This window comes from Anas acuta, chromosome Z (genome assembly GCF_963932015.1).
Source record: "Anas acuta chromosome Z, bAnaAcu1.1, whole genome shotgun sequence".
Lineage (NCBI taxonomy): Eukaryota > Metazoa > Chordata > Aves > Anseriformes > Anatidae > Anas > Anas acuta.
Window position 1 is genome coordinate 40,226,068 of NC_089017.1, and position 26,797 is coordinate 40,252,864.

At 38.7% G+C, this 26,797-nt stretch overlaps 1 protein-coding gene across 2 annotated transcripts in view; it reads left to right on the forward strand.

Moving 5' to 3' along the window:
• The window catches only part of LRRC2 (leucine rich repeat containing 2), a 72,392-nt gene extending 59,642 nt beyond the window's left edge, over positions 1-12,750 (forward strand). For both annotated transcript variants that reach the window (XM_068667287.1, XM_068667288.1), the window contains exons 6-9: positions 6,026-6,171; positions 8,926-9,081; positions 10,296-10,432; positions 11,655-12,750. In XM_068667287.1, the coding sequence (XP_068523388.1) occupies positions 6,026-6,171; positions 8,926-9,081; positions 10,296-10,432; positions 11,655-11,704 (489 nt within the window). In that variant the 3' untranslated portion in view covers positions 11,705-12,750. The remainder of the gene's footprint in view (positions 1-6,025; positions 6,172-8,925; positions 9,082-10,295; positions 10,433-11,654) is intronic.
• The last annotated feature ends 14,047 nt before the right edge of the window (positions 12,751-26,797 follow it).

Here is a 26,797-nt window from a genome sequence, read left to right on the forward strand (position 1 = left end):
GATGAGGTTTGTAAGTTTGCTATTTCCTCTGCTGTGGGGTAGTACCAAAGTATATGTTGATGAGTGGTGTTACTGGATTGCTGCAGTGTGCTCAGTGCCTGTGACAGGTCTCTGCAAATTCCGGGTCAGGGGAATTCTCCCTGTAAACGGAGTTGTGAAGCCCAGCTTCATTATAAGCTTTTATAAATAAGAAGGAGAGTAAGTATTCAGGCAAATATTTATTGTCAGACACAGTAACAACAGGAACAATCTAATACCTTCTAGATGGGTACTTGGACAAAATCTGGACAGCCTTGATTGTCCAGGTCAGGAAAAGACCCTCTACTCAGTGCTTTTTCTACTAATAGCAATCTTTCCATTTTTCTTATGTGTTTTTACCAGGGCAAGACATAAGCCCACCAAGAAATCTTGGTACTATATAGAAAGGAAAGATCTGTGAAGAGATTAACTCAAAACTTTTACTGTTAGATTAATATATATATTTAAGCACATGTCTAACAACTCTGTGAGAGAGGAATAGAGAGGAGGGAGAGAAATTTTGCTATATTCCTGGCAAACCAAAACGTCATACACAGTTGTTGGCAGTGTTCTCAGCTGTAGTTTTATGTACTATCAGGGTCACGCACATGTACTGTCTGTAGCATTAAAAGAAAATAATTTTGATGATAGACATTTTGAAACAGTTTGTTCAACTAGATAAGGCCTAATTCCAAACTAGATATGTCATAGTGTGCAGAACAGATTTATCTGTGTTGTGACTTTCCTGAATTTGGGCATTTTCATTATGTAACTCCTGCTTCAAGAATGTCTAAATCCAATTCCACCTTGCAGGGTTCTCCTGCCAGTTACTGTGTAAAATATAAAATAATAAAAAAGGAGAGTTTTATTCCTGCTATCATTGGAGAGAGTTGACAGATCAGAAATCTTCTGACCTCTGCTGCTGAGGAGAACATTGTTTCCCTTCTTCAATATTCAATTTACCATCTACATTTGTAGACAAGCTAATTTTTTGCTGACATTCTGTAAAACTCGCTGCCAAGTTTATCAGGCTGCATATATTCACTCTCACACAGAAAGCTCTTGTCACTGCCCAGCACCTATATTCATAAGGTGAAATGATTTCATCAATATCGGTCATCAAAATGTTGCTACTGTAATGAGTTAGGAGCATAGGATCACTTTCTCAGTTTCACTTGAATGTTTTTCTTGCATTATTTTTCTTATTTATTTTGCTTCTGTCTATGTTGTGACATTACATGGATCTATTATCTTTTCAAATACAATACATATATATTGTTTTCCAAGTGAGTAATTACTGTTTTATTAATGCAAAACAAAGTGATCAACTAGTGTTTTCTAACTCTTTTTTTGCCATATTTGTTAATAATACATGTATATATTTTCTCAGTATCTATAAAACAAACTTTTCTTCTCTTTTGCCTGTTTTCCCCTTTGCACCCCTTTGGCAAACGGTAGTTCCCTCTGGATTTCAGAATCATTGTAAATTAGTATACATATATATGTGTATATATATGTGTGTGTGTGTGTATATATATATATATATTTTATGTGTATATATATATATATTTTGGAAACCACAATGTATCTTCACAGGCTACAGTGTATTGTCATGACAAAACAGTATTGTGTATGTTTGAATCATAATTAAAATATTGCCATTTGAATAGTGTTTCTTCAATTGCTGTTGCATATTGGAAAGGAAATGTGCTTTTAACTTTGTCTCTGTTCTGGTAATGAAATTAATTTATTTGGTCATATCTTGGTCAAAGACCAGAATATATCTTTAATAATCTCTTTTGTTATATCCAATAGACACTTCCTCTCCAAGAATTCTGGAGAGGTCAGTTAGTGGCCATGTGATACTGACATTGCTCTTTTTGCTTTTCTCATTTTTTAAATTAAAACATAGGGAGAGTATGCATCCAAAGTGAGCTGTTGGGTCCATATAGGTTGTTGAGAAACCTGTAATTGAATTTGAAGCCTAGTTTTTCTTTTTAATGTTCTCAATTTACAAGGTTTGGAGATTTGAAGATGAGATGACTTTATGATTTCACCTCTTGGTGTGGAACTTCCTGTGATCCATTTTTTGGCCATTATCCCTTGTCTTGTCCCCACAAACCACTGAAAAGAGATTGACTAAATCCCTCTTTCTCCCACACTTAAGGTATTTATAAATATTGATAAAATCACCCCTCAGTCTTCTTTTCTCAAGGCTGAACAGACAGAAAGCTCTCAGCCGTTCCTCAGAGGCGAAATGCTCCAGGCCCCGTATCATCTTTGTGGTCCTCCGCTGGACTCTTTGCGGGAGATCCCTGTCTTTTTTGTATTGGGGAGCCCAGAAGTGGACACAGTACTCCAGGTGAAGCCTGACCAGGGCAGAGTAGAAGGGGAGGATCGTCTCCCTTGACCTTCTGGCCATACTCCTTTTAATGCACGTCAGGATCCCACTGGTCTTCTTGGCCACCAGGGCACTATGCTGGCTCATGGTCAACCTGTTGACCATGAATACCAATCATTGATCATTTAATACCAATGAAATTATAGAATAGGTTATAGCTATTGCTTTGTGTAAGAAAACCTGGGTATTTGGTTTGAATGCTTGAGATCAAAGTGGTCAAACATACACTTCATGCCTCGGGTTATATGTACTGTAGTGTTTTCACCACACTACCAAGATATTGAGTGCCAGCCTATGCTTTTGGGGGGACAACATTACATGTTAATCTGATCCTCCTAAATTGTTAAAATTTTTCATTGACTTCACTGAATGTGAAATGTTTGGGAAAAATCAAGGTAGTGCATTGATGGACATTTATGTATAAATTCTTTTTATATCTTGTCACATACTGAGTTTGTTTGGGAGCCGTGTCTGTTACACAACATTTGTACATAACTGAAAATTGCACTATTTTTTGGTAGGGCTTGACATGAATTCTCACCTTTTCGTTTGTTGATGCTAAGCTGTAGGCAACTCATGACAAACTTGCATACAACCTTATCAGCAAATCCCTTTCATGGCAAAAAGCAGAACAGAAATAAAAACACATCCATTAATCAAATAACTTGTTCAGCCCAGGACATGGTGTCCTTTTCTTTCATCTGAAAGTTTAACTGTCAGAAAGAGAAGCAGTGGACTCCTACAATGTTATCTGTATTATTTTTATGAATAAAATTATTAAGATAAGCAAAATGGGGCAGTTTGTCAAATAACCATGACAACAATGACTAAAAATAAGGACCACAATAAGTGGGTCTAGGTAGCTAGATGATCAAGTATGGCTATTTTTTAAAATGGAACTTGCATGAAGCCTATATACTGATTGATTAAAAGTCAGATAATAGAGGAAAATAACAAAATTCAGCATCAAGCAAAAATAAATACTAACATAAAAATGATAAGAAGGCCGTGCTTGTTTGAAAATGAAATGTTATAAGAAGTGCAAAAATCAATCAGTCTTTCAAAAAGAAATAAAACACACAGGGTTTTCTTTAGAAAATATAATACATAGATGCAATAATTTCCAGTGCTTCATATATCATAGGTGGTTTTTGGAAGTATTTCAGAGATAGATTAAATAAAAACTCCATTAGATTTCAACATACCATGGAAAATGTACAGGTTTTGTTAAATATTACCCTAAAAGAACAAGTGCAAGTAAAGAAAAAAGCTTGCAGCTTACAAAGCATAATCATGGCTCCATATATTCTGTGTCACACTAAACCAAACTTTATATAAAGAGAGCGTGTCACCTTATATTTTTTTAGTATAGTTTTGGGAGGGCACAAAATTCTGAAAAATATAATTTTTGATCCAATGAAGTATAAAAACAATCTATTTTCAAGACTGTATGAAAAATGGCAGAAATATTCATAAAAAATACAGCAATAGTGCTATATGTATATTTCTTTTTATATTTAATTCATATAATTATTAATATATATATTTAAAGCACTTTCAAGAAATCATAAAAAAATGCTGTTGTTGAAGAAATATCATTTAACCTATCGTTAATGTTAATGAGATGTTTCAGCATGATAGATGACTTAATGTGAAAGCAAAGTGTTTAGGAACCTGGATGAACAGTGATGTCAGCTTATTTTACATTAATCTACCACTTGGTGGTTAGAGATTATTACCTTTCTTGTTTAGTAGTGGCTTGTTCTGAGTGCAGAGAAACTTGAAATATTTTCTTCACATTTTAAATTGTGAAAATAATATTAAAACACAAAGTAAATGCAGTGTAAACATGGTGCCAATTGTTTTCTCCATTTTCTTTTTAGTATTATTCAGAAGAGTTACTGATATTCTGCAACTGGAGGTTCTCCCGTGTTTGGAAAAAAAGATTCAGTATCTGGAAAATTTACAGTAGAGGAGTGAGTGTTCATGGCTAGTAGTCAGTTCTCAAAATGACAAAATAATTTAGAAGTAAGAAGTGTCAGTATAAAATGTGTGCTTACCTCTTCTGAATCAGGAGCAAGACATTTCCACGGTAATGTCTCACCAGGGCTGTTTTAACGTAATGGTGGACAGAGAGACTCTGAACCTCTATTATGTTTTTGAAAGGCAAACATAGCAGTGAAGTCATTTCATAATTTCAGTAAATTTCCCTGGATTTTCCCCAATTTTAAGGTCTAGCAGCAAAGAGAGGCAATGTGTGTTAAAAAGCAAGCAAACAAGCAAGCAAACAAACACAGAGAAAACAAACAAACAAACAGGCTCCATCACAGCACCAATATGACCATTTCAACTGACAAGAGTCAAACTAAATATCACAGATGAATTTTTGGCAATATTGCAGTAAATAGAAGTTTGGCCATAAAATATAACAAACCAGGACTGGATTCAAAACAAACTAACAAATACCCTTCTCAAGGATTCAGAAGGTACTTTCTTACTTTCTATATTTTTTTTTCCCATTATTTATGCTGTTGGCTGCATTTTCTTCACTTTGGAAGTACAATACACCCCTCCATGTCTCCTCCCCACAACCTCCCCACACACCCAGCCACACACACACCCAGCCACACACCCTCATTACAAAATAGCCCTTTGGGCAAAGACCACTGACATATTCTGCTACTCTCTTCTGCATCAGCAGAAAGGCTAGGCAGTGATGCTGACATCTGACTAGAAGCTCTGAGACTATTTTCATTGTAAAATACCTTTTTTTTTTTTTTTTGTGTGTGTGTGTGTGTGTGCGCGCGTGTGTGTTTTTTTAACATTTATATTCTTTTGACTCACTTTAACAAGATGTATGATTTTATTCATGCTGGTAGTGTGAATAATTGATTCAGTACTAAAAGAATTATTTAACACATTTATTAATTAAAAAAGTTATATTTTACATTTGTAGTTAACCATCATTACATTAATGGTTTATTACATAAATGTAATTCCTTTGAGAAGTATTCAGATAAAAAGCTCTAGTGCACCATATTATATGGTTAGTTTGGTGGGTGGAAGATGTATTTTTAAATATCTTTGAAAAACATGGGACTAATATTTCTCATCTTAAATTGGCAGTTTCATGTTTGAAGTGTCCCTAGCAATGTACATTCTCTGTGCATAACAGAAAACAATCTATGTATTTTTGATAGGAGTAATAAAATCTCTGTTTCTTTGAATGATAACCTGACATCTAATTATTGACACTGTAATTAGTCACACTGGAACTTAGTTCATATATAATATATGTAGGAACCAAGACATTGTCTTGTTCTAGTCTTGGTGTTGTCTGAAACTATATGTCTTCTTTCAAAATGGAAATTTCATTCAGTAAAATGATGATGTAAAATAGCTGATGAACACATTTTGAAGTAGTCATTCCTGAAATAGTTTTTCATATCAATTGGTGACTAAGATATAAAGCTGGTAAAAAGTTGAGTAAAACATCATGCAATTATAATTTTTCTAAGTGCTTTGGCAGAAAGAAGAATGTTTGAAGAATTAAATATTTATTGTATTTGCAAAATGTAACTAAAATAAAGCACCACTTCTTTTTAGCTAAGTAACCTGAAACAAGTCACAGTTGTGGACGTGTCAGCAAACAAGTTCCCTTCTATTCCAATTTGTGTACTCCGGATGTCTAATTTGCAGTGGTTGGATATTAGCAGCAACAACCTGAGAGATCTCCCAGAAGACATAGACAGGTAGTTTTTGTTTTAATTCATGGACAGGATTATGAACTATAAAGTAAATCTAGAAAGTAATAGCCTTCCAGGGGACACTATTAATGAAAAATCACATGAAAAAATCACATTAGGAAATACATTAGTTTTGCACATAAGCTTTGCTATTGTTATTGATGGACTGGGTTGGAGAGCAGAAACTACATTTTCTAGCTCATTGATAGCAGATTGTACAGTTGGATACTCTACTGTTCAGTTAACTAATAACATTTTCTGCTGTAGTTTTGATAATTTGTCATCATATTCAGACAATGTTATTTGGAAGTTCATGGGCCATACTTGTGACCTTCAGCAAAGGAGAATTACAATAAGGAGTTGTCAGCACTATCTCTGGAGTGACCTAGAAGGTTAGATTGGATGGATGAAGAAATGAACTAAAGCATATTTAACTTAAAGGACCTGAGGAACATTGGCAACAAAGCAGAAATATCTTGCTAAGATTAAAATAAATGTGATCAACAGCTCCTGACATAGATCTTACTCAGAAACATATATGCATGCTCTTCTCCTACCTCTCCAAACTGTTTTTTTTTTTTTTTGTAAAGTCCTTCCAAATCCTTTAATGGGACTTACTAGCCTGATAAAGTACTATTCTTACCCCTGGGCCCATTTACATACTCTGAAATCTTGTCATAACTTCATTTAAAAAAACCCTACATATCTATAAGTTAACTGAAAACATATCAATTAAAGTTTATTAAAAAAGGAAAAAAAAAAAAGTTTATGGATCTGGGAATAGAGATTCCTGGGGAAGAAGAGACTTCATAGAAAACTCATTCATCATTCACGTTTCTTTATGCTTTGGAAAAAGTCTTCTCTGGGACATTGTAGATCAGAGGTTTCTCTGACAGCAGGGCTGAAGTCTTTATATAAGTATAAATCCCAATATCCCAATACAAAATCCAAATATTCCCAATATAAAATCCCAATATATCCCAACAGTGAAAAGCTGTTCCCCTTCTCCTCCTCCCCCTCCCCCACCCTCTACTTCACAAGTATGAGTAGATATTTCATTAATACAGAAGAGCTTTGTTGGGAATTGGCACAAAGGGCGTGGACATGAGTCCGTGGAACAATTGCTTGATCTGAGCTTGCTTTAAGCAACCAGGAGTAGGCCTTAGCAAATCCCATGGCCTGCTGTAGCTGAGCAAACCAAGCTACCAGAATAACTATGAGAAGCTCCCACGGCAATGATTCCCACATCGCCCAATTGAGGAATTCAGAAAAAGCAGCTGGCTCCAAGGACAAGACCTACCTGACTGCTAATCACAAGGGGATTGTTTTCTTGACTGCTAATCACAAGGGGGGTTGTTTTCTTGCAGGTGGGGATGTTTTCTTCTAGTTGTTTGTCTGAGTGCTTTTGACCAATAGTCTTGTGTGAAACACTGTCTGCCCCTGTTAAGTTCACTATAAAAGTTAGGCTATTCGGGCAATAAAATGGAGGAGCATGATCTGACTCTACTGGTGTCTGTCGTGCTTTCAGCCGTGCTTCCTGCAACACGCTCTAACAGAGCTTCTAAGAGGATATATTTATTTTGTTGAAGGATACCTATTCATATTAACAGTAATTTTTCCCTATAACCTGTAACCCGTATATTTTTGTTTATCTCTAAGATATTTTTTCTTTTATTTTTTTTCCTTTTCTTTCTTTAGAATAGAGTTGTCAATCTCAATACTAAAGCATCATGTTTAGACACCCCAAAGTAAGTTTTTTATTTGGCTTTAGTTTCTGAATTTTGAGAGCTCTTGGGATCAAATGCATCCTAAAGACTAGAAAATGTCAGGATTCTTACACCTGCTCGTATAGACTGATATTCTGCATAATCAAAGAATGTCAATCATTACCATGTGGTCTGTGATTAAAAAAGGTGAGTTGGCAGTATACTGAAGCCCTGCTTAATATCTACCCCTGAATTCAGACAAACCGTACAGGCCTGACCAGCAATAACCTGGAACACTTTTTTTAAGAAAAAAATTTCTGGTCAAATGACAAAAACTTGTTTCATTGGTTTGCTATGATTGTAGTTTTCTGTCTACTCTACAGAATATATGGTGAGCCACAAATTACTTTTGCATTAGGGAAAGCCAGGGAAAATAAAGAAAAAGAAAGCCTTCCCCCAAAAAACATTGTCATTAAATTGATTTCAGTGGGAAAACTTGAGAGAGCCGCATGACCAGGAGCTGGTCTTCTTATTTATTTATTTATTTATTTATTTATTTATTTATTTATTTATTTATTTATTTATTTATTTATTTATTTTTTTCTCCCCACAGTACTAATTCTTAGTGAAAAACAATAGATTCAAATATATTGGCTAGCATAGACATATAATTTGTAGAAACCAGCATATAGGCAAAGGTGTGAGATGGTGACCCATATTTTTCATTAGAACTGGGATACACAAGGTGAGGCTTTATATCATATTCCGTCAACATCTTCTGTATGGAAGTGCAGTAGTTTTTGTAATCTTTTGTCTTGGGCATGTTTTTCAGAGATACGCTATTCCTATCTATAATGTTGAAGCATGGCTGGAAATTTCCACTAAAGTTGAAGACAATGTTTGTGATATGAATAATTTTTGGGAAGCCAAAGTTTGTGCATGTTATTTTTATTTTTTACTTTTTAAAATAAGATTAAATCTGCACTATTTTAAATAGATGATCTTGTTTGAAATAAATATTTCATGTTATCCTTATCTTTTATATTTTTTATAGGTTAGATCAACTGCAGACACTTCTCTTACAGAAAAACAAATTGACTTATCTTCCACGAGCTCTGGTTAATATGCCAAAACTCAGTTTGCTAGTTGTCAGTGGTGATGACCTGGTTGAGATACCCACAGCCATCTGTGAGTCAACCACAGGTTTAAAGTAAGTAAAAGTGAGAGAGAACTAAATATGTTCCTAAGAAAATAAGTTAGATGCATTTGGAATACTTTTGCAAGCATCTGTTTCTACCACGGGTGGTCAAATTCTGCCACAACTGATATCAAAACCCTTAAGGACACATTAGAGATATTTGGAATTGCAAAGAGGAGCCACAGGTTTCTGATTTTCATCTTCCATGCCTCTAATTGTGCATCTGTAAGTCTAAACTGCTACTGTGTGTACTTGGAAAGAGCAGCCTTAATTCTGGAGTCAAATATTTCTTATAGAATGGAATCAGTAGTTAGGCAGTCGAAAAGTTCAGTGTCACTATCAAAAGTGTCCTGACAAACACAGCTAGTTAAAAGCTTAAGTAGTATCACATAAATTTAGTAGTTCATACACACTTTGCTACGAAACAGAATTTTGTTGCTGCAAAACTTTAGTCCTGGACAGGACTAAAAAGTATTTTTGTCTGTAATTACTGTGTTCCTGCATTTCTGCAGGAGATGTTCAGGTCTTTCATTAGGAAAACATTGGAGACTAACAGAAAAAAATTGCGAGATATTAACAAGCCGTATGATTAGTCTGAAAAAATATCTTTTGAAAGTGTTTTATGGAGACTTTTTTTAATACTTTGCATTTAATTTGAGCATTATATGAGTTGTTTATATAGACACCTAGTTTTTCACCTACAACATGTGGCTTTAGGAAATTTGAAAATATAAATTAATGTATGTCAAAGAATCCATTGTAAAAGAGAAATAACGACAAAACAAAATTAAAACATATCAACTAAGTGATACTTGCAAAATTTTCAAATTGCTCACCAATTGGTTGAGTTAGGATGGAGTTCATAATGTTCATTAACAGATTTGAAATTGGTGTTATCTGTCAGAAATCCCATAACAACAAAACAAAACAAAACATGTCATTGCAAATAATTATTTAGGTAAATAGGTGAAAACAAAAAGATAAATCTAACAATTTTCGTATGGAAAGTGAAATATGCAGAAGGTGTTTTTTGAAATATTTAAAGACTGAGACAGATTATAGATTGTCCTTAAGAAAGCTCTAATAGAGGAGGAAAAAAAAAAAGACCAAATGTTCCTTATGTTTTTTCTTTTGGCTGTAGTAGTAACTTCCAAAATGACATTCATGTTGCCCAGTGATATTCAGAAACCTGTTGCATATATTTTTGCATTACATTCTCTCTTTAGATTTATAAGTCTCAAGGACAGCCCAGTTGAAACTATTGTATGTGAAGACACTGAAGAAATTATAGAAAGTGAACGTGAACGGGAGCAATTTGAAAAAGAGTTTATGAAAGCCTACATTGAAGACCTAAGAGAAAGGGGTATGCGTTGACTTCCAGTAGACATGTTACTATCTTAGAATATAAATATTTGGGAAGATTAGTTTTTAAAAGTACAAGCAATACTCCTCTGAACTATAATTTTCTTTTGTGGTTTTGAATAATACTAAAAGAGAAAATTTTGATATGTGTTCTGTTAAAAATTTCTGTCATTTGGAATTGAACAAATGTATCAAAACTTTATGGTGTGTTTGTATATGCATTAAGTTTATTTCAATGATAACATATGCAGTGATTATTATTCTCCAGATTTACTTACGCCTCCTGTGATTATCATCAGTGATTTGAAGCACCTAAAGAGGCGCTTTTCCTCTTCAAGAAGGAACACAATGTATAAATAAAATGCTCTTTACTTTGATAGAGCATTCTTTAACTGTGAATTTGTATCAAAGTACTAATTGTTTACCACTAATAACTAAGTACTAATTGCTTTTACCACTGTAAAATTAATGTACTTAAACCACTTCTTTTGTCTTTATTACTCAGAACCTGAAAGTTTGCTTATTACTTTATTTTGCTATCCTATTTGCTGTAATTAAATAACAGTCTGTTAAGTCTTGTTTACTAATATATTTTAGGAAATAAAATGACTATTTCCTGTGAGCCAAAATACCCACAAAAGCTGTTTAAATCTCTTTGAGAGTGTATGTATAGAAATTAGACTTTTTTTTTCTTTGTTTTAGAATGAATCTTATATATCTTTTTTCATTCCTTGTGTTTCATGTAAGTGATTTGTATAGTAGTACTGTAAGATTTTTTTTTTTTTAATTAAAAATAAAAACTTAGAGAAATTCCACAGGGTGTGTCTGAAGAATACGTTTCATGTTCTGATACTTGATTTTTGTTCCTTAATGCCCATAAACTGAACACTTGATAATTCAAGCCACCTACTTCTAAAGTGAAACCTGCTATGAAGTGTCAGATTCTGGTAATGGTAGCAACAGTGGTTAAAATGAATAGAAGAAATGGAGGGATGCTAAGGTAATTACTTTAACTTAGAGTTACTCATTTAATGTGTAGCGGTAGAGTTTTATTTACATACCTGTGAAATGACTCCACATTTCACAGGTATGTAATGTAACTATATCTGTAGAGTAACTTTGAAACAAAAACAAACTTAGCTGTTTCTAGCTAAAGGTTCAATTTGTTTGTGATTGATTATATAACTGAATTTGAGATGTATTCTTTTTTTCTCTTTTCACAGATTCTGCTCCTTCCTACACTACAAAAGTATTACTCAGTCTTCAGCTCTGAAGATCAAAAATCTCTAAATTACTAGTGGATATCAGAATATTTCTATTTTTATCTACATGAATAGAAAACCCTGAGATCATAGACTTCCAGAAGCACTTCAAAATCATCATGGATTTTTTTATTTGTTATTATCGTTGCTCCCAGTTACTACAAATAAAACAAAGAGTGGTAGAGCCATCATAAGATGCTGTTTCACCTTTTAAATCAACACATTTATTCTTTGTGTCCACTGCAACAGGTGCTAAACATAGTACTGATGAAAATAAATACTTATAGTAATAAAGTGTACCTGTGCATAGATGCCTCCAGGATGTTGTAGCTGAAACAGTGAAACATGCTAAAAATTATTGGATTTTACAAGAGAGAAGGATTAATTTAGAAACTGAATGTGATCTATTGTATCTTTAAGTGAGGTCTAGGCATAAGATGTATAAGAATGAGTTAGCTGGAAAAAATATTATGTTGCTTGCTGTTTAATAATCTGTTTATATATAAGTGTATGTAAGTGTATATACTGTAGAGTTTCAGAAATCTAGTTTTACATGTTTTTAGTCTAATAAATCTATACTTTTTAATCTAAAAAGACTTGAGACTTTGAGAATTTAGTCTCAAATCTTAAAAATTAAATAATCCTAAACTTTTATGAGTGCAATTAGGGCAAATTATATTTAGAGTGTATTTGCTTTTTTATTACATCTGAGCTATGTCTGGTTTTGTGCAGTAGTGTGCTGCTTGAGTCAGTAATATTTAAAAAGCAGAGCAACAAAGGTTGTTCTCCCCAAGGCTTCTATTTTAAAAAATACTGTTTTCAATGTCTTCTTTCCTTTATAACTTTTTTAGTATTAGATCTTCTGAAAGAAGAGAACATGTAAATAATAGATGCGTTATTTATTTAAGTCACAAACTCCAGCAGTAATATTACTACCCAAAATGAATCCCTCTGCAGTTGGTCTCTGAGTGTTAATTCTGATTTTAAGCAAGTCCTGGAGCAATTAAAAAGTTTCAAAAAAAAATGCAGTAAAACTGTTTTGTCACTTTTTTGCAAAGAGTAAGATAGACGGTTCAGGTAATTATAGGTCTGTCAACCTGACATTTATCTGAAACAGAATAATGTAAGATCTGAAACAGATTTTTATTAAGGAGGAATCGAAGTGTGATAGAGTAGTGGTAATCAAAGTGGGCTTATAGAAATCCAGTTCTCTGAAACTAAGCTACCGATCTTTCCTTTAGTGAAATTATAAATATGGTTGATTAGATATTGATATCAATGCAATAAACTTCTGTAAGATGTCTGATTTGGCATTGGTTGAAATTCTATTTGTAGAGTTCTGTTGTTGCCTAACATGACCTGAAAATCACGGCATGGAAATCACAGCAGCTGTGTTTATAGAATAGAGATACCCATTTTAAGAGTTTATAACTAAACAACAACAACTACAGCAACAACAAACATAGACCCCACAACAAAACAAAGGTTGAAATGTAATTAACTAAACATGACTTCTCAGTGAAAATCCCAGTGTCAAAATTGTTGTGTATAGAAGCAAAAGATACCTGTTTAGAGGAGCTGTATTACTACTTATTTAACATTGCTGATGATCTTACTTGAAAGAATATGTACCACTTCTAGTCTTCTGGTATGAAGGGAGATACAGATAAATTTTGGAACATTTAGAAGGAAACCAATAGAATGAATAGAGAACATTCATTTTAAGGTTCATTAAACAGTGAACAATTCCATTTGCTTGCCAATGTTTATCAATGGAAAATCTATCTAGAAATAAGATTTATTTATTTTTTAATTGAAACAGATAAATGTAAGGCAGAAGACCAAAACTTGAATTCACACAGTTTCAAACTAGGAACAAAAGACCTGTTTTTTAGCAAGAGAAACCACTGGAAAATTAGCAAACTACTCTGATAAGTCCTCTGTTACTAGCACTCTTTGAGTCCACGTTAATATTTTCCTTAAAAATTTGTTGTAAGAATCATGTCATGGAAATTGTAAAGGTATTTGCATACAGTAGGTCAGATTTTTATTTTACTCTTAGGTCTAGTAGACTATTACTGCCTGTATTTTTATTCAAAGAAAGAAAGAATTATTTTTTGTCACAGAATTTCTCAAGTAGCTCTGCCTAAGGGGAAGAGGGTTGAGGTGGGTCAGCTGGCTCCTCTCACTCCCTTTCTCAGAAGAACAGGGAGAGAAAATATGATGAAAAAAACTCATGGGTTGAGAAAAGACAGTATAGATATCTGCGTAAAAGCGGTCCTCTGTAGGCTGCAGGTGGACAGCCTGTTTTATCACGGTCTTTTCCACAGGCTGAAGGAGAATCTGTGCTTGGCTCATCTCCTCTCCAAGCACTTCTCTAAGCTTTGTGTCTGTAGGGATATTTTGCTTTACATTTTCTCATTTCTGTCTCTCAGGTACTGCCACACAGCATTTTTTTAGCCTTTTTTAGATATGTCATCACAGAGGTGCCACCATGTGTCTGATGGGTTCGACTTTGTACAGCAGTCCCTTTTGGTGCTGGCTGGAACATTCTTTGTCCAATAGGGGGCAGCCCCTGCAGCCCCCTGTTCCAGCCCACTGCCAAATCCTAACATATAAACCTAACACCATGGTGTATACACATACATCACACTTCATAAGCTCAGTAGACAATGACAGGTAAACAGAAAGTTCCTCTTGTTTTAGCATAACTGCAGATGAGTTCTACTACTATGTCCTGAACAGAAAAACAAAAACACTTGAAAACATGCCTATTGCATGGAGTTAATTACAATTTTATTGCTGTGATTCATCATAGTGTAAGTTTTGTGTGCTGAAAGACACTGATTCTGAATTTGGTCAAGTTTTATTGTTTTTTTTTTTTTTTTTTTTTTTTTTCCAACCAACTTGGCTTAATAGCAATTTTCCTTTGATCTATGATCTTTCACTAAAATTTTACACTTTTGGAGAAAATAACTGTGTTATTGGCAGTTTGTGTGCTTGTCTTTTCAATTACTAAAAGTGAATAACTTGTGAATGAAAGAAATTGTGTATAGAACAGACCAGTTCCATTGGAAGGGAACTTTGGATATCATCAAACCCAACTGCCTGACCACTTCATGGATAAGCAAAAGTTAAATCATGTTATTAAGGGCATTGTACAATTTTCTCTCAAACACTGAAATGCATGGGGCATCATCTCCACCTCTCTAGGAAGCTTGTTCCAGTGTTTGACCATCATCACAGTAAAGAAATTTTTCCTGATATCCAGCCTGAACATCCCCTGGTTCAGCTTTGTGTCATTCATGCACATCCTGTCTTTGGTTACCAGGGAGAAGAGATCAGCACCTCCCTTTCTAATTCTTCTCCTCTTGAATCTGCAGAGAGCAATGAGGTTGCCTCTCAGCCTTCTTTTCTCCAGACTAGATGACCTGAGTGTCCTCAGCCTCTCCTTGCATTACGTGCCTTCCAGCCCTTTTACCAGCTTTGTTGCCCTCCTCTCTGGATGCCTTTGAACACCCTGATATCCTTTTTATACTGTGGAGCCCAGAACTGTACATGATATTTAGGAAGAAGTCACACCAACTGTAGTGGTTTCACACTGATGGCTAGCTAAACTCCACCAGAGTATAATAATCTTTGTTCCCCTCCTCAAAGGAAGAAGGGGAGAAAATGTGATGAAAAGGGCTCAAGGATTGAGATAAGGACAGGGAGATCACTCAACAAGCATTTTCACAGGCAAAATCAAGTCAGTGTAGGGAGATTAATGTAATTTTTGCCTATTACTAACAGACTAGAGCACTGAGAAACTAAAAGCAAACTAAAAACACATCCCCCCCCCCCCTCCCCCCCCCGCCCTCTCTTCTACTTCCTCTCCCCAAACAGTGCAGGGGAATGGTAAACGGGGGTTGCACTGCATATGGTAAATGGTAAGTTTACCATTGCACTGCAATGGTAAATGAGGGTTGCACATAGTACTGCATCATCTGCTGATCCTTCATGGTGATTCAGATGGTTCCCCTTCTCCAGCATGGGGTCCCTCCCATAGGATGAAATTCTTCTTAAACTGATCCTATATGGGTTTCACACAGGCTGCAGTTCTTCAAAAACTGTTCCACTATGGGCCCATACCATGGAGTCTGTCCTTCAGGAATGCACTCCACCATGGGTCCCCCACATACAAGACCTCCTGCCAGACCTTTCTGCTCAACCATGGGATCCTCTTCACAGGCTGCAGCTCTGCCCCATGGCTTGCTCCTGCAGGGGCTGTCCATGGGCTACTGCGACCTTCAGGCCACATCCACCTGCTCCACTGGGTGCTCCTCCATGGGCTGCAGAGATCTGCTCCTCTGTGTTACCATGGGCAACAGAGGGACAACCTGCTCCAGCACAGTCCTCTACATGGGCTGTGGGGAAACTGTTGTACCTGCAGCACCTCCTTCCTCTCCTTCTTCACAGACCTTGGTGTCTGCACTGTTATTTCTCTCTACATTTTTCTCACTCCTCTCTCTCAGCTGCTGTTGCCCAACATTTTTTTTATCTTAAATCTGCTCTCACAGAAGCACAGCCAACATCACTCACTGTCTCGGCTCTGGGGAGTGGTGGGTCCCTTTTTAGCTGGCTGAAAATGTCTCTTATCTAACATGGGGCAGCTTCTGGACTTTTCTTACAGAGGCCACTTCTGCAGCCCCCCACTACCAAAACCTTGACACATGAGGCCAGTACACTGATGTTAAGAAACACCTCTTATGACCAGGTGGGCTATTTTCTATTTAATATACTCTAAAATGCATCTTGCTTTCTTGGCTGCCAGAGCACACTGCTGGCTCATGCTGAGCATGCTGTTACCAGTACCTCCAGGTCCCTTCCTCCTGAGCTCCTGCAGCCACTCACCTTGTAGTCTGTACCTGTCATGGAAGTCTTAGTCTGGCATTACTCCAGCCCAGGTGCAGTACCCATCATTTTCCTTCATTGAACTTCCTGCTGTTGCTGATTGCCAAATGCTTCATTCCATCTGGATCCCTCTGAAAGGCCTCTTGTCCCTCCAGGGAGTAAACAAGCCCTTATAATTTAGAATCATAACGAGATTGTTGAGGGTGCATTCCACTCCTGCATCCAGATCATTGATAACAATGTGGAACAGAACTGGCCCTAGAATTGAGCCCTAGGAAACACCACTAGAGACTGGCCACTAGCCAGGTGTAGCGCCATTTGCTACAAGCTTGCCCTTTAAGCTCTACCATTGAACCAATTCGCCACCCAGCAAATCATGAACCTGTTTATCTCACATCTGGACAATTTGACTGGGAGGATTCCATGAGGGACACTATCAAAGGTCTTACTAAATTCTGGAAAGATTATGTCTGCAGCCTTCTCCTCATCTTCTAAGCAGATGACCTTATCGTAGAAGAAGATCAAATTACCAAGATGGGACTTAACCTTCATGAACCCATCGTTGACCATTCCTGATTATTGCTTTGTTCTTTAAATGCCTTTCCATACCACCCAGGACAACCTTTTTCAGTGACTTTTCCAGGCACTGAGGTCAAACTAAGAAGTCTGCAGTCTCCTGTGTCTTCTCTTACACCATTTTTGTAAATGGGTATAACACTGTTTAGCCTCCAGTTAGCAGCGATCTCCACAGACTCCCAATTTACCATTGGTAAATCGTTGAGAGGGAGGGGTCCAGCTATAGTACCCATCAGTACTCTGGGGTGAATCCCTTCAGGCCCACAGACTTATGAACATTCAGCTGACACAGATGGTTCCTTACACTGTTACACTGTGAGTACAAGGCAGCCCAAGATTTGTCATTAATATTAAAAATCAGGCAAAAACAAACAAACAAACAAAAAACATTAAAAACCTAGTTTTTTTTTCCTCTTCCTTACTTGTTAGGTCATCATCTGTGTGATGTATTAGTCCAATGCTTCCCTTAGACCTCCTCTTGCTATTGACATACTTTTGCTGCTGTTGTTGTTGTTGTCTGACACCACAGTGGCCAGTGTCAACGCCAGTTTATCTTTGTTTTTTATTGTTTTCTCCCTACAGATGTGAACTGCAGCTCTGACTGTATTAATTGCATAATTACAATAATGACAAATTATGGTATTTTCAAACTACTGGTATAAGATACTTGGGTGCTGCCTCTGGGCTGTGTTGTGTTTCCAACACAGGTCTTGGAAGTTGAAATAACCCAAGAGAACAAATGTTGGTAATTGTGTGAATTCCACTAGCTGCTTGTAGAATGCCTCATCTGACTTTTCATCCTGCCTTGTCTCTTCAACCTCAAAGACCAGGAAGTCTACCCTGTTGGCTTTTGCCCTGATCCCGAGTCCCCTGATCCCCTGAGTTCACAGGGATTTAAACTTATCATTCCCATCCCCAAGCTCTGTAACATTGAATCACTTTGTCTGTTCAGCCTTGAAAAGAGGAGGCTGAGGGGTGACCTCATCACGGTCTACAGCTTCCTCATGAGGGGGAGTGAACGCACAGGTGATGATCTATTCTCTTTAATGACCAGTGGTAGGACCTAAGGAAATGGAGTCAAGCTGCAACAGGAGAGGTTCAGGCTGCATATCAGGAAGAGGTTCTTCACCAAGAGAGTGGTCACGCATTGGTCCCCAGGGACCTAGTCACAACACCAAGGCTGTTGGAGTTTAAGAAGTGTTCGGACTTCTTAGTCATATGGTCTGAATTTTTGGGTAGACCTATGTGGTGCCAGGTGTTGGGCTTGATGATCCTTGTGGGTTCCTTCCAACTTGGGATATTCTATGATTCTATGATTCTACTGTCTAACATAGAGAGCTACACCACTGCCTGACCTTTGTTGCCTGTCCCTTCTGAAGAGCTTGTAGCCATCCATTGTAGCACTCCAGTCATAAGAGTGGTCCTACCACATTTCAGTGATGGCAACTAAAGTCACATTGCCTGCTGTGCAATGGCTACCAGCTCCACCTGTTTGTTTGTTGCCCATGCTGCGTGTGTTAGTGTAGATGCACTTCAGTTGAGCCATTGCCCTTACCACCAAACATTGCTCCCCAAGGCTCATGTCTATCGAGCCTCACTTCATCCCCAAATCCCTTTGTACCTAGTTTAAAGCCCTCTCAACAAGGTCTCCCAGCTTCTGGGCTAGGATCCATTTCCCTCTTTGAAATAGGTGAAACCCAACTGCAGCCATCAGGTCAGCTGCCAAGTAAATCACCCCATGGTCAAAACCAAAGTTCTTGCAATGGCACCTGCCTCTCAGCTATCTATTTATCAGCTGGTCTTTCTGGGTCCTCTCAGAATCCCTCCCTGCCCCTGGAGGGACAGAGGAAAACATCACCTGTACTTCTACTTCATCCACTAAGTGCCCTATTCACCTGAAGCCCCTTTTGATAGCCTTCCGGCTTCTCTCAGTGATTTCATTGCTGCCAGCCTGAACTATCAAAAATGTGAAAGAGTATGAAAGGATCATTACTATCCCTTCCCTCTTCATGGCAGGCATCTTTTGTTTTTCTGTTGCCAACTGTAACATATCTACTTGAGTTTCAGCCTTATACTAGTGAAGATGAATTTTATATCTAAAAATAAATTGCATCTTAAACACATTACCTCTACAATGTTCACTTTTTTTTTTTTTTTTTTTTTTTTTTTTTATATTCTACTAATGCTTGCAGCCTTTTCCTAAAATCAAGCGACATTTATAAAGTGATTAAATTAGCTGTCAAAACATGGTGGATAGATCTGTAAAGAGCAATGTCAGCTTAGAGAAGTAAAAATCAATTTTAGGCATTTACATGACCAGTGCTTGAATGAATTTAGATTTATACATACAGCTGTGGTGGTTTTACTCATCAGAGCAGATGAGAACCACTAAAACTGCTCTGTCACTTCACCTCCTCAAAGAGAAGGGGGAAGAAAATACGATGAGAAGGGCTCAAGGGTTGACATAAGGACTGGGAGATCACTCAACAATTATCATAATGAAAAAACAGATTCAGCTTAGGGAGATTAATGTAATTTATTTCCTACCACTAGCAGACTAGAGCAGTGAGAAACTAAAAACAAACTAAAAACACCTTCCCCCCATTCACCTTCTTCTAGTTCCTCCCCCCAGGGGGTGCAGGAGAACAGGGAATGGGGGCTGCGGTCAGTCCCTTATGCTTCGTATCTGTCATTCCTTTAGAGTCACTCTTTGCCCCTGCTCCATGGGATGCTATCTTTCCTGAGCTAATCCTGAGGGGACTTCCCACAGGCAGCAGCTCTTCAAAAATTACCCCAACATGGGTCCGTACCACGGGGTCCATCAATCAGGAGCAAACTGCTCCAGCACGGGTCCCCCATGGGTGGGCGGCAGCTCCCCCCGGACCCCTTGCTCCTGCATGGGCTCCTCTCCATGGGCTACAGCTCCGGCCCAGGGCCTGCTCCTGCAGAGGTTCTTCATGGGCCGCAGTCTCCTCCAGGCCACATCCACCTGCTCCACCGGGGGCTCCTCCACCCATGGGGGGGCTGCAGTGTGGAGATCTGCTCCATGTGGGACCCATGGGCTGCAGGGAGACAGCTTGCTCCACCAGGGGCCTCTCCACCTGCCACAGGGGAACTTCTGCTGCTGCCTGGAGCACCTCCTGCCCTCCTGCTGCACTGACCTTGGGGTCTGCAGGGCTGCTTCTCATTCTTTTCTCCCAGCTTTTGTGGCACAACATTTTCTTCCCTGTCTTAAATCTGCTCTCACAGAAGCCTAACCATTGTCACTCAGTGTCTCATTTCTGGGCAGCAGTGGGTCCCTTTGGAACCATCTTCAACTGACCCTTATCTAACATGGGGCAGCTTCTGAACTTTTCATACAGAGGCCACCTCTCTAGCCTCCCACTACCAATCCCTTGCCACACAAACCCAATACAACATCATTATATTTTCTTTTTTATTCTTTACACAGACCCAAATAAGCTGAGTCTGGTTCAATCTTTGTCCCTGTGTATGATGTATTCTATATGATATCAAAGAATCATGGAATCATAGAATGTTCTGTGTTGGAAGGAACATGAAAGATTATCTAGTTCCACTTCCCCTCCACCCCAGCCATGACTGCAGATACCTTCCAGTAGATCAGGTCGCTCAACCTGGTCTTGAACACTTCCAGGGATGGAGCATATATATCTTCTGTGGGTAACCTTTTCCAGTGCCTCACCACCTTCATAGTAAAGAATTTATTTCCAATATCTAATATAAATCTACCTTTTCTTAGTTTAAAACCATTACACCTTGTCCTATCACTGCACTCCTGAGAAATAGTCCCTCTCCATCTTTTCTCTTGTCCCCCTCTAAGTACTGGAAGGTCACTATAAGGTCTCCCTGGGGCCTTCTCTGTAGGCTAAAAATATCTACAACTTTCTCAGCTTATTTTTACAGGAGATGTGCTCCAGTCCTCTGATAATCTCTGTGGCCCTCCTCTCAACCCACTGTAATGGGTCTATGTCTTTCTTGTGCTGGCAGCCCCAGAGCTGAATGCAGTACTCTGGATGAGGTCTCTTGAGAGCAGAGTAGACGGGGAGAATAACCTTTGTTGACCTACTGGCCATGCTTCTGTTGATGCAACCCTGGATATAGTTGGCTTTCTGGGCTGCAAGCGCACATTGCTGAGTGATGTTGAGCTTTTCATCCCCCAGTACCTTTTTTCCATTTTTAAAAATGTGTGTTATGTTTCCTCTTTTCCAGTCAGTCTGTTTCATCCTAACGTGGCTTATAGCAGAGACCAAAGTTCTACATACCGGACCACTCTTTATTTCTCAGTCATAAGCTCTCATTTGGCTCTTCATCTAACCTCAGGCAGAGCTTCATACTTTTCAGGTGTTCCTTCACAGGGACCTCCACTTCCTTGTGTTTACAACCCATCCTTCCTAAAGAGTTCATTACAACACTCAGTCACATGAGCCATTCCAGTATATCTCCATGAACCTGACAAGATCACAGACCTGCAATAGCACACATATCTCTATTTCCTCATGTTTATTCCCAATTCTGTGTGCACAAGTGTGCAGGCACTTTAAAGAGACACCCCAGCATGCTGATTTCCCAGAAAGGATTTGGGAGATTTTGTCATAATAGTGTTCTGTAGACACTTCCTTGCTCATCTTTGAATGTTTTACGTGACTCCACTTAAACCCATTTTTTATTTTATTTTATTTTATTTTATTTTATTTTATTTTATTTTATTTTATTTATTTTATTTTATTTTATTTTATTTTATTTTATTTTATTTTATTTCATTTCATTTCATTTCATTTCATTTCATTTCATTATTTATTTATTTTTTGGTGTTCTTTTTAATTTACATCACTCCATCTGCTTTGCATAACAGCCCTAGCCATCACTTCCTCCCTGCCCTTTCATTCCTACTTTAAAGCCCTCCTTACAAGCTCAGCCATCTTGCTGGCAAAGATACATTTTTCCCACTTACTGAGGTAGTCAGTGATCCTCCCATGGTCATAGAAACCAAAATTCTCTTGGAAGCACCAACTCCACATCATCATTAACATGCAGTAAAGCTTTCTTCTCATCCAGCAGGATTGAAAAGAACAGCACTGGGGCCCCTGTATCCCTGGGGGTTCTGTCATCACTTTCAATGATCTCCAAGTTCTCCCTGGTAGAATCACTGGTGTCCACATTGGAGAAGAACTGGCGTTAGTAGAGGGAAAGGCAAGATTTGGCAGTCTCTCCACAACAAAATGGATACAGGTCATCACCAGAAAGCAGCAAACTTCTCTAGACCACAGGCCAGGTTGACAGATGTATGCCTTCATTCCCTGCAGCAGACGGTTGCAGACGGTTGCTCACCACTATAATGCACTACTGTATTCAGGTTGTCCTGTGTGGTTAATTGTTTCACTTGAAAAACACACTCTTCTCAGCTTTGTCAACACTGAGACTACCCTATAGCTGCAGGTCTTCATGCGGAAAAGGAGCCTTCCTACTAGTTTCTGCTGTGCCCTGGGATGAAATGTGCTACATATATTTAATGGATCAAGAAAAGCTTAAATAGTGAATATCAGAGTATTAATATAGTACTATGCCTAGAGCATTAAGTGACAGACAGAAGAGAAAAGGGACATAAATGATCCTCCTCAGTCAGGAAATATTATTTCTTTATTAAGAACTTCTAACTAGTACACTGACACCTGTTATACAGATTGTAGGTGCCAAATGTTAATTACTGGAACTGATTCAGGGACATCCCAGTTTAGCAGTTGAATTTCAATACAAAAAAGCTAATAAGCTCTTGAAAATTTCACGCCTTTTTTTTTTTTTTAATTTATATGAGAGATTTTTAATATGAACTGATTTTTAATTTTAGGTAAATAATGGACTAAAAGACAAAGAAAGAGTAGTAAAGAAAAAGACAGGCAAAACTGTCAATGAGGCCTTCTACAAGCAGTTGATAGTAGCCTCATTATCATGAGAGCTGGTTCTCATGGGGGACTTCAGTTTTCCAGATATCTGTTGGGTAAGCAACTTGGCCAAGCACGCACAGTCCAAACGGTTCCTGCAATGCATTGAAGACAATTTTCTGATGCAGGCGGTGGAGGAGCTGATGAGGCAGGGGGTGCTCCTGGACTTTGTTCTTACCAACAGGAATGGGATTGTTAGGGATGTGAAGGTTGGGGGCAGCTTGGGATGCAGAGACCATGAGATGGTGGAGTTCAAGATAGAACTTGGTGGAAGAAGTAAGGCTAAAAGCAGGATTGCAACCCTGGACTTTCAGAGAGCCAACTTTGACCTCTTCTGGGATGTGCTTGGGAGTATCTCATGGGCTAGCTTGCTAGAAGGCAAGGGTGCATGTGAGAGCTGGGCTACATTTAAACAGCACTTCTTCCATGGATCGGTGTATCCCTAAGAGCAGGATATCGAGGAAGGGGGGCAGGAAACCTGCTTGGATGAACAAGGAGCTCATCGATAAGATCAAAAGGAAGAGGAAGGTTTATGAAATTTGGAAAAATGGCCCGTCCTCTTGGGAGGAGTGTAGAAGGGTTGTCAGGGCTGCAGGGATACAACAAGGAAGGCTAAAGCCCACCTAGAGATAAGGCTTGCAAAAGAGATAAAAGATAATAAGAAGTTTTTTTTTTTTTTTTTTTTTTTTAAGTATGCAAACAGTAAAAGGAAGACTAGGGATAATGTGGGTCCCTTGCTGAACGAGAGGGGTGGGGTCCTGCTAACGGGAGACACCAAGAAGGTGGAGATACTGAATGCTTTCTTCGCTTCACTCTTTGCTTCAAGGACTCCTCCCTGGGACTCCTTGACCTTGGAGAGAGGAGAAAGAGTCTGGGAAGTGATCTCCCCCCTTGTTGACAGCAGAGTGGTTTGGAAGTGTCTGAGTGGGCTCAACACACACAAATCCATGGGTCCTGATGGGATGCATCCACATGTGCTAAGGGAGTTGGCAGACAGAGGTGATTGTTGAACCGCTCTCTATCATCTTTGAAAGGTCCTGGAGAACAGGAGAGGTGCCTGAAGATTGGAGGATAGCCAAGTCACTCTGGTCTTCAAGGAGGGCAAGAAGGAGGATCTGGGAAACTACAGGCCAGTCAGTCTCACCTCTGTCCCTGGAAAGGTGTTGGAACAGCTTGTTCTGGATGTCATTTCCAAACAATTGGAAGAGAAGAAGGTTATGAGGAGTAGTCAGCATGGATTCACCAAGGGGAAGTTGTGCTCAACCAATCTTGTTGTCTTCTATGACCGCATCACCAGCTGGGTAGATGAAGGGAGAGCAGTAGATGTCATCTATCTTGACTTTAGCAAGGCTTTTGATGCTGTCTCCCATGACATCCTGCTAGCAAAGCTGAGAAGTGTGGGATAGAGGAGTGGACAGTAAGGTGGGTTGAGAACTGAGAAGAACCTGGGGGTCCTGGTGGACAACAGGTTGGCCATGAACTAGCAGTGTGCCCTGGTGGCCAAGAGGGCCAATGGGATCCAGGCGTGCATCCTGGTGTGGCCAGCAGGTCAAGGGAGGTGATCCCCCCCCTCTACTCTGCCCTGGTCAGGCCTTACCTGGAGTACTGTGTCCAGTTCTGGGCTCCCCAGTACAAAAAAGACTGGGATCTCTGGGAAGGAGTACAGCAGAGGGCCACAAAGATGATACGGGGCCTGGAGCATCTTGCCTCTGAGGAAAGGCTGAGAGCCTTCTGTCTGTTCAGCCTTGAGAAAAGAAAACTGAGAGGGGATCTCATCAGTGTGTATAAATACCTGAGGTGTGGGGGACGGAGGGATTTGGCCAACATCTTTTCAGTGGTTTGTGGGGATAGGACAAGGAGTAATGGTCACAAGATAGAGCACAGGATGTTCCGCACCAACATGGGAAAGAACTTCTTCACGGTGAGGGTGACAGAGCACTGGAATAGGCTGCCCAGGGAGGTTGTGGAGTCTCAGTCTCTGGAGATGTTTAAGGCCCATCTGGACACCAAACTGGGCAGTCTGCTCTAAGGAACCAGCTCTGGCAGGGGGGCTGGACCCGATGGTCTTTCAAGGTCCCTTCCAACCTCTTCAGTTCTGTGATTCTGTGATTCTGTGATTCTGTGATTCTATGAAAACAGAATCCTGAAGTCATGTAGATGCTGAAAGCTCCAGATAGATTCACTTAACACAGTATAGCCATTCATCAGTCTGAAGTTAGAATAGGTGTTACAAAAGATCTTCTGGGCAAAATTTTGCCTATAAGAATATGTCCTGGTTTCAGTTAGAATTAATTTTCTTCCTAGTAGCTGGTGGAATGCTGTGTTTTGGCTTAGGATGAGAAGAGTGCTGATAACACCCCGATGCTTTAATTGTTGCAGAGCAGTGCTTATACTAAGCCAAGGACATCTCAGCCTTTTGCTCTGTCCTGCCAACGGGCAGGCTGGGGGTGCAGTAAGAGCTGGGAGGGGACAGACCCAGGACAGGTGACCCAAACTAGCCAAAGGGGTATTCCATACCATCTGACGTCATGCTAAACAATATATAGGGGTGGCTAGCCGGGGGGAGGGGGCCGGACTGCTCGGGGTTAGGCTGGGCATCATCGGTCAGCGGGTGGTGAGCAATTGCATTGTGCATCACTTGTTTGTACATATTATTATTACTTTCCTATTATCACCATTGTATCATTATTATTATTATTGTTATTATTATTTTTATTATTATTATTTTCCTGTCTTATTAAACTGTCTTTATCTCAACTCACGGGCTTCACTTTCCATTTCTCTCCCCCGTCCCAGAGAGGGAGGGGGGAGGGTGAGCGAACAGCTGCGTGGTGTTTAGCTGCCGGCCGGGTTAAACCACGACAGAATAGAACCTTACAGAATATTCAAAACATAGTTATGGCTTAAAAACAAGTACATGTATTTTCAATCACTTCCAACTGTTTCACAATATTGTCAATGATAACTTGACTGCAACTACAATACTATTACTTTCTTTAAAGCCTTTTTCCTGAAATCATGTTCTACCTTAAAATGCTCATATTTGCTTTGACATATAGCTTCCATAGCTATAGAGAAAGGAACCTTAGTGATTTGAACAATTTAAAATGTAAAAAGTAAACCAAATTTACATTTAAGAATTTGAAAATGCTCTATTTTCTTTAGTTGTCTGGTTGTATCACATACCACATATGAAGACTACATTTACTAATGTTTAATCACTTATCTCACCTTCTCTGAATGCACTCTGACCTTCACTTTCCTGGGACTTGGACAGCACCAGAATAAACTTGGAATCATCTTCAAATACTTATCTTCACAGAAAGTTACAGATAACACAGGTGATATACCATTGCATGCTTCTTTGATACGGTGGCATCTTTTAAATGAGCAAATAGAGAATATGAATGAACAGTTGAATAACCTTTTCAGACATTCATAGAACTTTAAGAGGTCTGAAAGAAATATATTGTGCTGCTCCTCTGTGCAAAACACAACTACCGTATACACAAAAATTCTAACACATCCTCAGCACAGACAGAATCTTCATTAACTCCATAGAGCACTGCTTGTATTTTTTCATATTAAGGCCCTACAGTGTAACACATTGGTATTTCAAAAGTTATTATTTCATGACTAGAGTGTTGCAATGCAGGGAGACAGGCTCTTTAAGGA